This window comes from Cyprinus carpio, chromosome A8 (assembly GCF_018340385.1).
Source record: "Cyprinus carpio isolate SPL01 chromosome A8, ASM1834038v1, whole genome shotgun sequence".
NCBI lineage: Eukaryota > Metazoa > Chordata > Actinopteri > Cypriniformes > Cyprinidae > Cyprinus > Cyprinus carpio.
Genome location: NC_056579.1, coordinates 22,250,521 through 22,267,169, shown reverse-complemented (window position 1 = coordinate 22,267,169; position 16,649 = coordinate 22,250,521). Strand labels below are relative to the sequence as shown.

Genomic DNA, 16,649 nt, shown 5'->3' with positions numbered 1-16,649 from the left:
AACAAAATGCGACCCAGATCATATTAAGCAGAAGCTATGGATTTTGCACTATGTTGGCTTGCCAAATGTCCAATGTAAAATCTGTGTCTCTATGTTGTGAACTGATATACACATCTTCTTGAATGAAACAATAACACTTATTTTAAAGATTTTTTGTTTGTTCCAAGAACATATTTTTTGGGGTCTTATTCAAATGGTGGAGCATTTTCCTAAATGAGGTGTGACTCACTCCTTTAAAACATGACTTTTTCATTTATTGCCTCTCAAAAAGGCACGAGCCATGCTTACGCCCTCCCTAGCTTTTCCTGATCCAATAAAATAAGTCCAAATTGGCTCACTCAAGTTATGACTTTATTTTTCCAACTCTGAGGAAATTATACTCTGTTTAACAATCACTCCTCGAGATTTAAAAAGACATCTTTTATCAATGCATCCATATTTAATTAAAAACAGCCATCCCCATGCTTCATATTTCAATTTGACCACCCACTTGATTTCCCATCGCATGCTTTACATCCTGAAACTTTAGCATAACTCAAAGAAACGTTTAGGGAAATTTCCTAAACCAATGGCCATTCCACATATGACATTCCTATGGATTTACAAAAGTGACATCACTGATGAAAGATTTCTAAAAATATGCTATCATATTACAGCTCTTTAATAAGGCCAGACTGAACTAATTCATTTTAGCATAGCAGAGCCAGAGTGGTTAAACAACAGCCTACAAAGATCTGGAGAGTTTAATGGAATCCAAAGACTGTCCCAAAGTTCCTGTTAAATAGTTGAAACATTCTGACCTTGAGAAAGAGTTTCAAATCAGAATAACATCATTAAAAAATAACATCCAAATCTTAATAAACTTTTTTTTTAAATTGTATTCATGTTTGGACAATGATTGTTTCAATAAACAAGGATTAAGTCTTATCCAAGATAAACAAGAGTTAAAGAAGAAAATCACCATAAATGCTGCAGGGTAATCTGGTGAACTCTTGGAGTATAATACCAACACGTTTTCAGATATACTGTGCAGTCATATGCTTATAATCCCTAAATAAACCCCTTTAGGGTGATACAAAACCCCTCTGCATAACATCACAGTCATGTCTGGGTTTATTTAAGCGATAATGACCAGCTAACTATACACTATCCCACATATTACACAACTACTTACCAGGATATTTTATCTTATATTATTATCTTACTTACAGATTACCTTAAATCTTTCGCCAATAAAATCAGTCCATTTTAATGTAGATAACTTCCTATAGAAACCAGACGAACACTGGCACATTTTCTCAGTAATAATTTATGTATTATTAGTAATCTGCAGTCCAAGTTACTTGTCTTCCAATAAGTTCTCTTTGTGTCTCTGGGTGCATTCACACCATGTCAGAATTACCGTAATTTTGAGATTTTGGGGTAATAAAAAGCTTTCATGTCTTTGCAGAACTTGTAACTGATCTTGTAAACTTCTACTGCCTGACCACTGCGTCCTACGGAAACACTCAAACTGCAATCGGCTTCAGCAGTAAAATGTAAAATTACTCTTACAATAATAAAACATGTTACAACACATTCAATACAGTTTAATATGCCTAGCACAGAGTTGGAAAACTACTGCCTGAAGTCAAGCTTAATAAGCCAAGTGAACTTAAAAATGTTCATTAATAAGACATTTGCATAATGACTGTTACTTTTTTTTTAATCTATTGATTACTCATATTACACAGATTTATTTTGCCTTTATAGTGTTGTCATAGAAATGGATCATTCTGAGTCGGAGGATGTAAACGTCCAAGTAGAATGTAAGAGCATCTTACTGGACTCTTGTTCATCAGTGCGAAATTATAATTTTTTGCTTTAACTGGGACCTTCTGATCTTCTAGCCATCTACAAGATTTATGCTCTCCATAAATAGTATATTAAAGTTAAAAAAGTATATAAAAAAAACAAAGCCATACGACATGGTAGTTGTAATAACCATTTTTAGTTGCTAATTATGCCAATTATCTATTCTAAGTTGCATGTTACAATGAGCAACAGTGAAATATTCAGTTTAGAAGTCATTTTACAAAAATACTTGACTGCTCAATTTTGCAGTTGACCAATCAGACTCCAGTTTTCCAGAAAGCCACGATAAAGTGTAGTATAACAGCACTAGGATTTCACAGTTCGCATCACTCCGCTTGTCCGTGCTCATTGCTTTTCAGACCAGAATATGTGAGCAGCGGAGTGATTATGGAAAGCTTTGAACGGAAATGGGAAATATCCTGCGCTCCACTCCACTGATATGCTGTTCCAGACCAGCTTTCAGTCTGTGTGCTGCTTCGTGACAGGCAAAGCTTGATGCTTCAGCTTCTTTTGACAATATTTCCGCTGGTGAGTAAGAAACAAAAGAACCCACTGGCCAGTTTTTGTCTGAAATGTATTGTTCCTAGGGCCAGATCACAGTATCCCATAGAAAAGATTTTTCTTCTAGTCTAGAGACTCTGGATCTCTCACATTTGTCTTCTCAAGAGTTTAGTAGAGATCTCAACAACATCTTCCAACACATTCTCTGTTTTGACTCTTTTTTTCCTCAAATATTTCTCGTGTCTCATTTGTGTCTACTTCCACTTCTCCTAAGGAATTTTAGGAGAAATATCTGAAATGCTGTTGATACTAAAATGAGAAATATATGAGAATCTCATCTAAGTCTCCTGAGCTTAGGAAAAGCAACCACTGAGCAATAATTTTTCCTATGGGATAACAACACAAATGCAAGTGCAGTACCACTTAATTAGACATTGTACAGATCATTAAAAAAAAATAGTTCTTACCGAACTATCTTCCATTACTGGTGGTGGAGGTTCATGGATAATCTGCAGAGAAAGAGAGAGAGAGAGAGAGAGAGAGAGAGAGAGAGAGAGAAAAACAAACACATGCTCTCCGAAGTTACACAAAAACACATGGCTAAGGAATTGCATCCCTAAAAACAGTTTTTTTCTTCCACTGACTTGTCAAAGGACCCAAGTAATGTTTCCAGTATGTGCCAGAAAATCAGGTTACACAAAAACACATGGCTAAGGAATTGCATCCCTCCCTTCCCCATTTTCAGTGTGTTTACAAGCAAGTTAAAATGACCTAAATATCTGGGGGCCAGATCTAAAACCCAAAATGCAGGGCTCAACGTTAAGCTTTTCCAGGTATGTGTCTTTCAGAGAAGTAAATCTGATTATTTACTTGTCCAGAAGTCACTTGTATACTATACCATTTAAGCAATGCAGTAGATTACAGTTATTAGCAAAATAGCACAGGACAACAGGAATAGATGAAGCGATAATTATGCAAGATTCACTTGACCTTTACCATGTGGGGGGAAAATGGCTGTTTTGTAGCTCAAATCAATGTTCCGTCACTGATCATTATAATTTATAATGATACATATTTTTATAATAATGATAATAATAAACAAAAATAATAACTGAATATATTCTTTCAATTCAACATGTACTGCTATACTGATTTATTCACTAATACATCATATAATCTCACAAATTCTAACATAATTTTTCACAAATTCTATCCTTAGACCTCAAGGAGCAGCTGTTTGTAAATTATGATCAAATAACTGGTTACATTATGACTTTTCTTTTCATCCTTTTGCTAAACTCTGTGTAGTATGAAAGGCTAGCAGGAGGTTTGCTAAGCTAACAGCTAATTGGAAAACTGAAACCATTTAGAGCTCTGGTTATATGATGTGACGTAATATATAATTTAAAGGACATTTAGAAAAACAATTTGATGAAGGCAGTAAAACTTTTTGTCACTGTTCAAACTGCTAAAGTATTAAAAAGGAAATCCACTATTCATCCACATGCAAAACAATTGTGAAAGAGCACGTATTGTTATTGTTTTGAATCTCATCTGGAATTCTGGGAATCATGTGAAAAACATTGTAAGTTTTTTTGGCTTTCCGTTTGAACTGAAGGGGAAATTATTTGATTAATTGAGTGTTTTCATAAACAGTTCTGTGGTCTCTTGCTGTGTTCTAGTCAAGATGGAATGATTGTATTTAGTGAAATCATCTCAACAACACCATAAAGTCACAATTACCAGTGAGTAACATTTTATGCTCTCGCTTTCCGAGTTGTCAACTATAGAATTAATGGATGAAGCCAATTGTTATTGAACGTGCAGTTGTGAATGTTCATGGTACCATTTAGTTTGTACAAATGTGGTGTTCTGTTGATGAAGATCAGCAACAGAGCTGATTCAAAAAATGCTCATTTAGCTGGTTTAAGACTCATGCAATAAAACTGCCCATGATCGTCAGTGCTAAAATCTGCTAAAATCTTCCTGTTATGGTTGAGAAATGAAAAAAAAACAAAAAAAAAACAGGCTAAATTGGCCAACACATCTAATTTATTCCATGCAAAATCACTATACTACACATCATGTTGTAATTAAGATTTCCAAATTTATAGGCAGAAACTGCCAGAAAGGTCTTGAACACAAAATTAGCATATAGCTAGTGCTTCATATACTGGCTATCCTACAGTGAAAACAGCTTCATTCATTATAGGGGGAGCGTTCCAGTTTTGTCATGTCACAGTGCTGCAAATATGGTTCTGTACCTTCAGTGAAATGTTAGCATTACGCTACTTGGCTATCAATAATTTTTAATAAAGTTGAGAATAGCCACAATTCTTCCTTGTTATTTCAAACGTCAAATCACAATTTCATTTTCCATGGTAACACAGCATAACTTTCCCAAACAGAGACGTGCCCCCTTGAAGTTCCCGGAGAGATTTCAAGTGGCAGACAGAATAACCTTGCATAAACAGACAAGTCTTGTTCTGTTTTGAAAAAAGACATTTTTTTTGCCTAGCTGGTTTGAACTAGACCAACACACATGGTATTTAAAGTCTAAACGACCCTGTGTTAATAAATAAAGCCAAGCTATGTGAACATAGCAATAAGCCAATGCTAATTCAGTCCATGTTGGCCACCAGCTGTTCTCTATGGAAATGATCATGGCTGAGCGGGATTTTAGCCAGTTTAGCTGGTTCAACCTTCCATGAACTTCAGCTCAACACTCCTCTAACATGGCAATGACTCATTTCTTCTCTTTTCCTGTTGTGCCTTTCCAGACAATTTCCAGACAAATCTATTTCTTCTGATATTTCTCAGCTGAACTTCACTGACAGTTTGAATTATTATATGTCCTTCAGAAATCAAGAGAAAGGCCAGGCTTGGGTCTGAAGCAGTGTAAGCCGACACAATGCCCTGCGGTAAATGCTTACTCTGGTAAACAAACTCAGTCCTGAGTTACTCTGGTTTCAAACTCAGCACTGCAGAGTTTAAACATGACACTGCTCCAATGTACCTGCCTTTCACCTGCCAGAATTATTTTTCAGGTAATTCTGGAGGCCTTGATTAGCTGACTGGAGCCGAATTAGGGTCGCAGCTAAACTCAAGGAGTAGGATTGGACAACCTTGATCTATAGAATTCACTGCTAGGAAAGACCGGGGATGTCCAATGCGAACTTGTCTGGAAGTTTATAGTGATCCCAAGAGCTTGATTTTGTGGCTCAGGTGTGTTTATTTGGGGTTGGAGCTAAATAAAGGTGGCCCTCTAGGAGCAGGATTTGACACATCAGGCCAAGGCCATAACAGGTTCTGATGTTAATTATATTAAATTATCTATCAAAACCATCTTATTGACCAGTATGAGCTATGTTTTGGGAACTTTCATGCTGGTTTTAGGGTTGTGGCTGGTCACCATCATGGTTACATTGGTTAAGATAATCTACCCGGAACAATGACCACCTAACCAGCTTGTGCGTTTACTAGTGTGTAACAGAGACCAAAAAGTAAAGCTGTTTAGCACCTTTGTTAGTCTGCTTGCCTCCAAAATAAGCCCCTTCACGGTTAGTGGAGACCTTGAGGAGATGAGCCCTTGAGAAGATGGAGTTTGGGTTCCTTGCCACTGTTGCCTTTGGCTTGCTTAGTTGGGTTTTGAAAGTCACTAAATATTCAATAATACCATCAATTTGGCACTGATATTATCAGATGAGTTCTAAACTCCCAATTTCCATTGCCAACAAACCCAAAAAAAAAAATAATACTAACTCAATTTTACTTATTAGAATGTAATAGCCTAATCCCATGTCCATTGTCCTTGCCTCCATACCCAATAATCAAAGTAATTTTAACTCACTTTTTAGAATGTGCTTGTAGCTAGAAAAGACGGTATACATGAGATCCATGGTCAAACACATTTCACACACAGGAAAACAATGGGAAAGCAGTGCAGTGGAATGTAAAAAATATGTGTAGGACTCTCAGCTGCACATTTTACAGTCGCGAAATGTGCACAAACTTCAGTCGTGAATTTACAATTGCTTTATGCGTGACTGGGGAACAATGTTATGCTGTACATTATGTGTACTTATCTTTCATGGATGTTGCCAGTGAGACACTTTATCTGATGTCCAACAGATCCCAGTTTCTGTGAGAACTTTAGCCTGGGTGAAAGATGCCTTCTGTTGAGGTGATGTTGTCAATGACCTTGTATGGTGTTTCCACCAATGCAAAACATCATCAGTTGTTTACCCCAGCCTCATTGGGTTGTTTCGGCCCTTTGTCACAAGACACCCTCAGCCAAGGTCTGATCAGACCCACTGTGTGTCACTTTGTTACATGGTCATTTGGCAGCCCAGACTGTGTCCATCTGCTTCAGCAACAGCCAGTGGCTTGACCTGTCCTCTGATGCCCAACTTCTTCAGCAGCCTTGTAGACTGGCCTAGCCCTCTGGAACTAGCCACAAAGCCCCTGCAGCCCACTTCCACCGGGAATACTTTCACTGTCCAGCCCCGCTCCTCTGCCTCAGCTGCCAAGTTGGCATATTGCAGCTTCTTCCTTTCAAAGGCCTCATTAATGGCCTCTTCCCAAGGGGAAGTCTGTTCGATTATTATGATGGCTGGAGTTGGACCAGAGAACCAGGTCTGGGTGCAGATTGGTTACTGCATTTTCAAATGGGAAAGTGAAAACAAGTACAAAACTTGAAATGAACTAAATTGAGCTGAATAATGACACCATTGCCTTCTGCTTTAGAGTTGAATCAAATTTATGCATCATTTGGAGCACTGACACTGTTATTGAATTGAACTGAATCAACATTGAACTGACTCAAGATGAATAATGAAACTGCTGTCTTCAGAAGAGCTACTTAACGCTGAATTGAGCTTGAGTTTATTTTAGGTGTAATGAAGGCCAGCTGGTAAGAGCTATGCAGGTAAATTTCACTCACCTGTCCTTAAGAGGTGTGCTAGTTACTGACTGCACCTAACTCCCATGCTGGTTGATGCTGCTTTGAATCCCACTTATAGTGGTGCAGCAGGACCATTTACACAAGTAAAAAAGCAGCATTGACCAGTGTTGTAGTCGGGACCAGCTCATTTGAGTCAGCCAAGACAAAGAGCAGATGAGGTTAGAGTTTGTTTGAATCAAGACTGAGACCAGAAGAGCATCAAGTCCAAGTCAATATCAAGTCCATATGCTCCCATGTCCATGATCAGTCCAAGTCCGAGACTAGATTTTCTTCATCTTGAGATTGAGTCCTTTCTTGAGTGCTACAACACTGTAATTCAATAGGACCTACAAGAGTGAACTCTCATGATAACACATACTAATCACCAGTAAGTGTATATGTTGAGGTCTACATGTCTTGGACTGGTCTGAATAAATAATAATAATAATAAAATATATATAATTCTAGTCAACCTTACTAATCATTTGTAGAATGTCTAGCCACATAATCAACCATCTTGACCAGGGGTAGGCAAGTTCAGTCTTGGAGATCCGCTGTCCTGCACAGTTTAGTTGCAACCCTATTCAAACACACCTGAACAAACTAATCAATTTCTTCAGGATTACTAAGGCTATAGGCAGGTGAGGTTTTTTTCAGAGCTGGAACTGAACTCTGCAGGACAGCAGCTCTCTAGGACCGAACTTGTCTACCCCTGATCTTGACCAATCCCTTTGTCAAACAATGACACCCCCCCATCATCTCTAAGTTCTTATACATAAACTTTCTTTGTGTTAAAGAAGGTTCCACATCTGCACCTCTCCTGGAAAAGCAATGAGGAAACTCACTTCTGACTTTTGACCTTGACAGTTCAAAGGTGATGTCAAATCAAAGAGGTGTTAAACCAATTTGTACACAAATCCCAGGTGGCCTTGACTCTGTGTGAGTCTAATATACTCAGTCGGGGCTTAACAAGTAATTACAGGACAAACAGGACTTGAAAGCTAACCCAACACAACCTGTAAAGACTGCCTGGACACCACTGGGATTTAGCGTAGCACCAGAAGGGCTCATTACATGGCCAAAACAAACAAACCTGGAAGAAAGTTCAACTACAAAAGGTCATCCACAATAAAGGTGCAAAGGTACAGCTACCCTTTAAAGGAAACATATTTTTGTCAGTGTGTCCCTAGGCATAGGATGTCACATCTAAAATGTATCTGTAGGTAATGGATTTTGGTTCAAGTCGTCCTTGTGCATTTATATAATTACTGGTAAAATAGAAATCCAACAGGTTTGTCAGATATGAATCCTAATTAAACACACTAATCTTATATACTAGGCTTCAGGGGAGTGCAGTTTTAGCCCAGAGTAAACAAATCATCTGCCAACTGTAATTCTCACATGTAGTGGTTAGATGTTCCAAGCATTTAGTATTTTGTATGGCTGGAAAACTTGATGTGTAATGCATCGTCCTAATAGATATTCATTTAGAAATACAGTTTAGGAGACAGGCAGTAAAAAAATAATATATCTTACTGGTAAAAACTTCAAATATGCTCATGTTTCTGAAAGAGGAGTAGTCCTCCCCACATTTAATGAAATGACCAAATCTTCAAATAAATCCTCTTCATTTGTTATTGGTCCATTCTCAGTCACTGAAACCCCATGACATCATGGCTACAGGCCATTCTGTGTAATTATGTACAAAATAATGAGATTTTAAATCTTTTGAATTGTTTACTAACCATTAAATAAGACCACACAGAATCTGCACATTTCCACCACGGTAATTGTGGGGGGAAAACTGATAGAATAAAAGAAATGGTTATAAGCGTGGTAAAATGTGCAGCTGAGAGTCCTACACATATTTTTTACATTCCACTGCACTGCTTTCCCATTGTTTTTCTGTGTGTGAAATGTGTTTGACCATGGATCTCACATATCCCGTCTTTTCTAGCTACAAGCAGATTCTAAAAAGTGAGTTAAAATTACTTTGGTTTTTAGACCTTGCTTTTTTTATTTTTTTTATTCAATCTCACATTTTTTTTTTATCACAAAAATGCGTTCTGTGTAAATGGTTCCCTACTGGTAGCTGATTATTATTAATTATTAACAAATTAGACAAAATATTTAGTAAATTGCCATATAAAGGGTGATAAATGTGAATAATTTATAGGTTAGAATTGTTTAATAATAAGTTGGAATTTATCAGAAATTGCAACCTAATGGGAAAACAAGTTTTTTTTTTAAACATTAAACATTAAAAACATACTGTAAAAAAGTCAACTTTTTTTTTTTTTTTTTAATAAAAATTTTAAAAAACTAACCAAAAAACAAACACACGTAAATAGATTATTTTTTCCTAAATCTAACCCTTAAACGTACCTACGTTTAGTGCTTGGTAGTAACTGATTACATGTAATCTGGATTATGAAATCAGATTTGAAAAATCAAGTACTTGTAATTAGAGTATATTATATGTTAAAATGCTCATAATCAGATTACAGTTATTTATTATGGATTACATGATTACATATTATTCACACAACAGCAACAAATGATACATAATTCCTCTTTTTCATCTTTTAAATATTCAATTTTAAAATAGCCTACCACTTATATACACTTAGAAAGTCTTTCAGTTTTTTGGACATTCACACAAGTCCAGTCACTAGTCAGGGTGGCTACACAGCATTTGACCACTGAATTTACAAAAATCATTTCCGGTTTAAGAAGTGTTTCAACATTGCATCAACTACACAACGTTTATTTAAATCATCACTCGGTAGCTATTACAATGTCACTGGAAGGCTTTTGTCTTTCAAACACATTTAAAAAAGTACAAATTCACATTATTTGTTTATATATCCTGAAATGTGTAATGTAATGGATTACTTCTACAATTTTTGTCATGTTACAGTATTTGGAATCAGTAATGGATTACAGTTTGTTAGTAATCCACCCAGCTCTGGGTGAAGTAATAATAATTTTGATTATTCCTGTATTTAATTAACATGGCATCTGAGGACTACTTTGTCATTTTGGTTTCTCGATAGTTTTGCTTTATTTCCAGATGTTTGATTCCATCGTGGGTTCTCTCTTATGTCATAGTCCTTCAAGTTTCCCCTGCAGACTTGAGCGCATGCGTACTCATCAAGTCCAAATGTCATACTAACAAAAACCATTCTTCCAATGAGAGCTGTAGTTCCGACCACACAAGTTTTCATGAATGTTTGTTGAAACTATGGTTTGAGGAAACACCGTTTCTTTGAACTGTGTTGGTAACGATGGAACTTGTGACGATAGTTGGTGCTTTTTTGAAACACACCCCAGGATAGGAGATACATTGAGTTTTCTGTGTAATTTTGCAGATGCAGATTTTGTGTGCATAAGTCCTAATATGTAGCAGGAATTCTATTTATGTAAACTCAAGATTTTCCATGCAGGACTCACCACTGTGCAGCAGAGAGGCCAAAACCACCAGAGGAGAGCCAGAATCAGCAGTAGCATCACTATCAGTAGCGCTATGGCCAGGATCGTACCGTCAGACTGCAGGGAGAAACAGATATTAACACTTCTCTGAGTGGGACTGTTTTTTTGTTATGACAGCAGATCCAAATGACATGCAGAAAAACATTTGTAAAATGTAATGGAACAATAAGATGATGTCAGTCGTTCAGTCTCCAGTTCAAACAATGTTTCCATGAAAGGGTGCTAGCCATAAAAATAAAAGATGATGCATGCTGAAAGGGATGGTTATTAAATGAGGGGATGGACTAAGTTACAAGTGATCTCACTGGGAGATCTCATAACCCATTGGCTTGTGGGAAGGTTTTGGATTTGTCTGGTGGGAAACGTATTGTGCTCTTCTAAAGAGCTTTTTCTGGCACCACTTTACAGGCATCAGACACTCCAGCAATCCTGGAGATTGAAAATTTTTTACCATAATTTTATTTTCCTTTGTTTGCACAAAAGTTCCCAACCTGTAGAATCTTTTGTTTACTTTCCTTTAACACATTTTTTTTTTTTTTCCACAGTAATTTGGCTGCATTTTCAAAAGCTTAAACACTACAGCAATGGCTGTTATCCAGAGAATAATTTTAAGTAATATTGCTGCTTCAAGCCTTGTGATTACCAGTGTTGGGGAGTAACGTAATTATATTTTTTAAGTAGCATGAAAGTAATCAAACTATAATTAAAATAGTGCAGCTACATAACTATAAAAAATATTATAATAAATACTAAAACTAATAATAAATACTAAAACTTTTAATCAGCAAGAGCATGTTCAAAAAAAAAAAAAAAAAAAAAAAAAAAAAATTCTAAAGTGACACTGACCATTTTTAGAATGGTACATAAAATGTCTATTTCAAATAAATGCTGTTCTTCACACATTCACTCATTAAATAATCCTAAAAAAAAAAAAAAAAAACTCACACTTTCCACAATTAAGCAGCACAACTGTTTACAGCATTGATAATTTATGGAAAATGTTTCTTGAGCAGCAAATCATCATATTAGAATGATTTCTGAAGGATCATGTGACACTGAAGACTGCAGTAATGATGCTGGAAATTCAGCTTTGATTACAGGAATAAACTACTTTTTAAAATATATTAAAATCTAAAACCTTCTTCTTCTTCTGAGACTAAATTTGGTCTGTATCTCCTCCTAGAGTTGTGAAGCTACAACCACCAAACTCAGGTCAGGCCTTTAGACTGGTCTGACTCAGGTTGCTTTATCTTTTCTTTTCTTTCATTGAGGGGGGTCAAAACTTTTTTACAATAAGATTAATCGAGTGTTTAAGCTGTGTATCACCAGCAAAGCTTAATGACTATCCTAAAACAACATGCTAACATGCTAATCATGCTAGCTACATGTTAAAACATGATAGTAATGTGCAATATCCTGCTAGCAGGATGCTAAAACATGTTAGCAATATGCTAGTAACATGGTAATCATGCTAGAAACACATTAGCAACATGTTAAACATGCTAACAACATGTTAATCATGTTAGAAACATGTCAACCACACGGTAATCATGCTAGAAACATGCTAACAATATACTAATCATGTTAGCAACATGCTAGCAATATGATATTCATGCTAGCAACATGCTATGATCACGGTAATCATGCTAGAAAAGGCTAACAACATGCTAATCATGATAAAATAACATGCTAACAACATTCTAATGTGCTCAATCATGCTAGCATGTCATGCTATTCACAACTGCTTCAGACCTTAAGGTTAGGCTTTCTCTAGCCAACCTCAACAAACTTTACTCATCTAGTTTTAATTTGTAATATTACTTCACAATATTACTGGTTTTGATGCAAACTTGGTTCAAAGACTCTTCCTTCAAAAACGTAAAAATAATAATAATAATAAAAAAAATCTTACTGACACCAAACTGTTAAACAGTATTGTACAGTAGCTTCACCAATACTGGTTGTAAAACACAAAACACAAGTAATAAAGCACAAATATGATTTAGAATAATACTTACACAGCTTACAGTGGTGATAGTTACAGAACTAGAGATAAAGCTCAAGCCTTCGTTCATGCTAACGTAAAGGGAGGCTGCCCTGCAATAAACATAATGATAGGAAAAAAAAACTTAAATCCTTTAAAAACACTAAATTGCATTCCTTAATGAGGCACAGTTAACATTTCTGCCACTAGAAAGAAAGTAAAAATATTTCTCTGGAACACTTACGTTCCCTCCTCTCGAAGAACAGGAGCTGGACAGAGCAGATATGTGTCCTCCACTACCAATGGCTTCACCACTAATAAAAACAATAAATGAAGAATCACATTTCAAACTTAAAATCTGGAAAACAGTGCATAAAATATATGTATATTGTTGTCTGCTCCTTGTTGCATATAAGAATAGTTCATGATTTTATGCAGTTGTTGAGGACAGACTTCATAAAATTTTTCATTGTTGCAAAACATTTCAACTACATTTGATCTCGTTGCATAAGAATCAACTCTTATGCAAGGCACTTAACCCCTGGTAGCCCTCAAGTATCCAAAAGGAAAGAGAAGTGGGCCACGAATTTCAGAATGGAGTAATGGGGCCATTGCTCTGAAACTTGTCAAGGGCCTCCTTACTGAGAAGCCAGTGGAGGCCTAAAACCACCCAAAAACAACAAACTGCAGATGTAAGGCTTCGCTTGTAATTGCATATTTGCAATTTTACTGCGACTCTGAATTACTACACTCCAAAAAATCAAATGGACAGGAGGGCGCTCGGTGCTTCACGCAGCCAAAGCAAGAACGCAGCAGAAAATTTACAAATATAACACTTCACTGTTTTTTCTGATTGTTGGTGTAGAAGGTCGGCTGAAATCCCAAAGAATCAGAATTCTGGCAGAAGGTCCAGTTGTCATCATGCTTTATTGGGCTGTTTACCCATAGCACATGAGGGAAGTTCATGTTTTACTACTAAGTAAAGACATGTGCACATGGTTTCGACTTGCGTGATAAATCAATAAGAATTACTGCTGATACCAAATTACTTCTGAGCCTTTCGAGAGAGAAATGCCCTGACTGGACTGAAGCCTGAAGGATGAATAAAACAGCTCGTGTGTTTGTTACGCAATCTGATTTCTTAAGGATTTACTTGAGGTTAAAGAAAGGAAATGCAAGTCAAAGACAGCTAGTCTAGACATCCGCAAACTGCACCCAGTCCATTCACTGACCTTCTGATGCATACGGCACACCACTAAAAACTACCCAAATTATGAGTGTTTTGAGGAAGAAGCAGTTGTTGGGTTTGCCAAAGCTCGCAAGGTCAATGTCTGGAAGATTTTCAGAGATGTATACTATACATAAAAATGGATGTATAAGATGAATGAGCAGCACTGACTTGAAATGGCAAGTGACTGCTTAGTCATCTGACCTGTAACTCCTTATTGTGTACACACAGTACAGTACAGGCAGTATTTCTTTAGCGAGGTATTTTTCCACTGTTTGCCTTTAATACAGCTTCCAACCGTATGCTTCTCACACTTCTCTCCAAAACTATCTACAGTGGTTTGATAATATCCTGGCCAGCGAAGATGTTGAAGTTTATTTTTATGCTCCGACTGGAGATGCAGGAGAGAAGTGATAGACAGTATTTAACTGGAGACTATTCAAAAGAAGTAAGGATCGATTGTAAGAAGGTTGGAAGCTTAAAGGCAAACATTGGAAAAATACATCAGTAAAGAAATACTGCCTATTTCCCAAGGTGTTCGCATTATTTTGTCCACATTTTATGATCTTGACTCCATCTTTTTTCCCATTTTATTATTTGTGTCTTTTAGTTTAAGCTCTTACATGGGTTTTTGCTTTGTGAAGTTTTCTGTGGTTGGTTTTTGAGGAAACAGGGTCTTCAAGGTGAATATTGAGGTTTGGTGTCACTAGTTCTGTGTTGTTTGGACACAATTCTTCTTAGTGTTTAACAGTCCTTCTAATTCACTTTCAGTTTTTTAGCCACTATTCTTCTGAAGTCTTGCTATGTTTTGCGTACACAGTAATAATCATAAAGCCTGATGTTCTTAAAACACCAGACAACTGGGCTGTTAAGGTTACAGACACTTTTCCCAAATGTGCTCCCATGATTTGTCCTGTTTGGAAGTCTGACAAGCCACTCATTTCACCCACAGCTTGTACTAAACACTGCTAAACACAGCTTGCACTACACTAATATACAAACTAGAGAATTCAGACAACGAAAAGATTAATAAAATATAATTACAACATGTTTTTTACTGTAGCCTACACAAATGATTATAACCCCTATAATAATGTGTATTCACATTGTTTTGTTCAACCCCTGTATATTATAATATTTTGTTGCACTAATACAATCTTCTGTTCTTATTAAGACAAACAGTGTGCAAATTTCGACAGCTACATCTTCAGAGTAATCAGAAGCAAGTCAGAAGATTAACGAGCAGTAAACACACATGGCTCTTTTCCTTGGGTTCCAAGAAAGGGGAGCAGGTTTGTGCATGATGGACATTATCATTCATTTCCAGGATATCCTCTCTAGTGTTTATAGTGGTCAAGAGCAAATAAACAGCAGGCCCCCTCAAAGTCGGAGTAAATTTGGTTTAGGTCTGGGAATATGCCTTAAGGATGGGAAAGTGGGACCTGTGTGCTGATGGGTGGACAGACTTTTTTTTTTCAAATTGCTTCCATGACACAGTTACACTCATCAACAGGATGTTCTGGTTTTTATCGGACACAAACAATTAGCATGGTGCCATGTTTGAAATATTCGGCTTTAATCAGAGCAAAGACATGGTAGGAGATGCGAAGCACCAAATCTGGTACCCATTACCTATACTGTAAAATAGGATTGGAGTCAGATGAATGGGCTTTGATCTTACAACCAGCACCATTTTTAATGAACTAATGATTGCTTGGAGAGAATGAGACCCTCCCTGAAGCTTTAATACAATTACAGTATCAATGCATATGAAATGTCAGCATAGAATCACTTGCATTTTAATAGCTTTACTTCAAAAGGAAAGTCGGCAAAAAATTAGCAGCAGATTTTGTTAAATATTCAATGCTTGCACATCTTTTCCAAAATTAGTAATTAATTTGAGCCATCATGGGACATATGTGAACCATGGCACTCTGTTTTGCTAGTCGCTAGCCGCTGAAGCAGAAAACAGCTCTTTGTTTTTGAGTGGTGACATTAAAATGCGTTGCAAATCTGTTGGCACCAACACAATTTCATGGCCATTTGTGGCTATTTTAAAACAGATCCTGTTTAAACATGAGACCTACAGTACACTCTCAGAAAAAAAGGTACAAAAGCTGTCACTGGGGCGGTACCTTTTCAAAAGGTACACTTTGATAACTTTTGTAACTTTTTTTCTGAGAGTGTAAAAACTGCAAGTGGTAGAGCTGACATTTGCCTGACAGGCTTTGTGAATGCTGTCAGCCTTTTGTGTGGCAACGTTTCTTTCTTATATCTCCTTCATTTGGCAGGAATCTATCATATAAAACTCCTAATGTTGCCTTTAAAAACTAATATTAGCCAAAACACAAATGGGACTGACACGGCATGGTTGCCGTTCCAGGGTTTCTATGAAAACTAGTCTTATGGGACGTTCGGTGGAAAAATGATCAGCTTATCAGAAGGGTTTATAGATTCTGCCTCGAATCCTTCCAACCATATGGTAATTACGCAAGAAAGTCACAGAAATGTCTTATATAAGACTGATGTCATCCCACATATAACATTTAACCCTGTTTAATAGTCTTCATTGAACCAGTGATGTGTTCAACATACATGTTCTTGGTAATGCAATGTAATGGTTGGTTTAAAGGCATAGCTCACCCAAA

At 36.7% G+C, this 16,649-nt stretch overlaps 1 protein-coding gene across 1 annotated transcript in view; it reads right to left on the bottom strand.

The window, feature by feature from the left end:
* LOC109045860 (anthrax toxin receptor 1-like) overlaps positions 1 to 16,649 on the bottom strand; it is a 50,506-nt gene that overhangs the window by 19,667 nt on the left and 14,190 nt on the right. Inside the window, exons 11-14 of the mRNA XM_019063674.2 lie at positions 13,018 to 13,087; positions 12,808 to 12,886; positions 10,751 to 10,846; positions 2,823 to 2,864 (exon numbers count right to left, since the gene is read on the bottom strand). Of these exons, the coding sequence (XP_018919219.2) occupies positions 2,823 to 2,864; positions 10,751 to 10,846; positions 12,808 to 12,886; positions 13,018 to 13,087 (287 nt within the window). The remainder of the gene's footprint in view (positions 1 to 2,822; positions 2,865 to 10,750; positions 10,847 to 12,807; positions 12,887 to 13,017; positions 13,088 to 16,649) is intronic.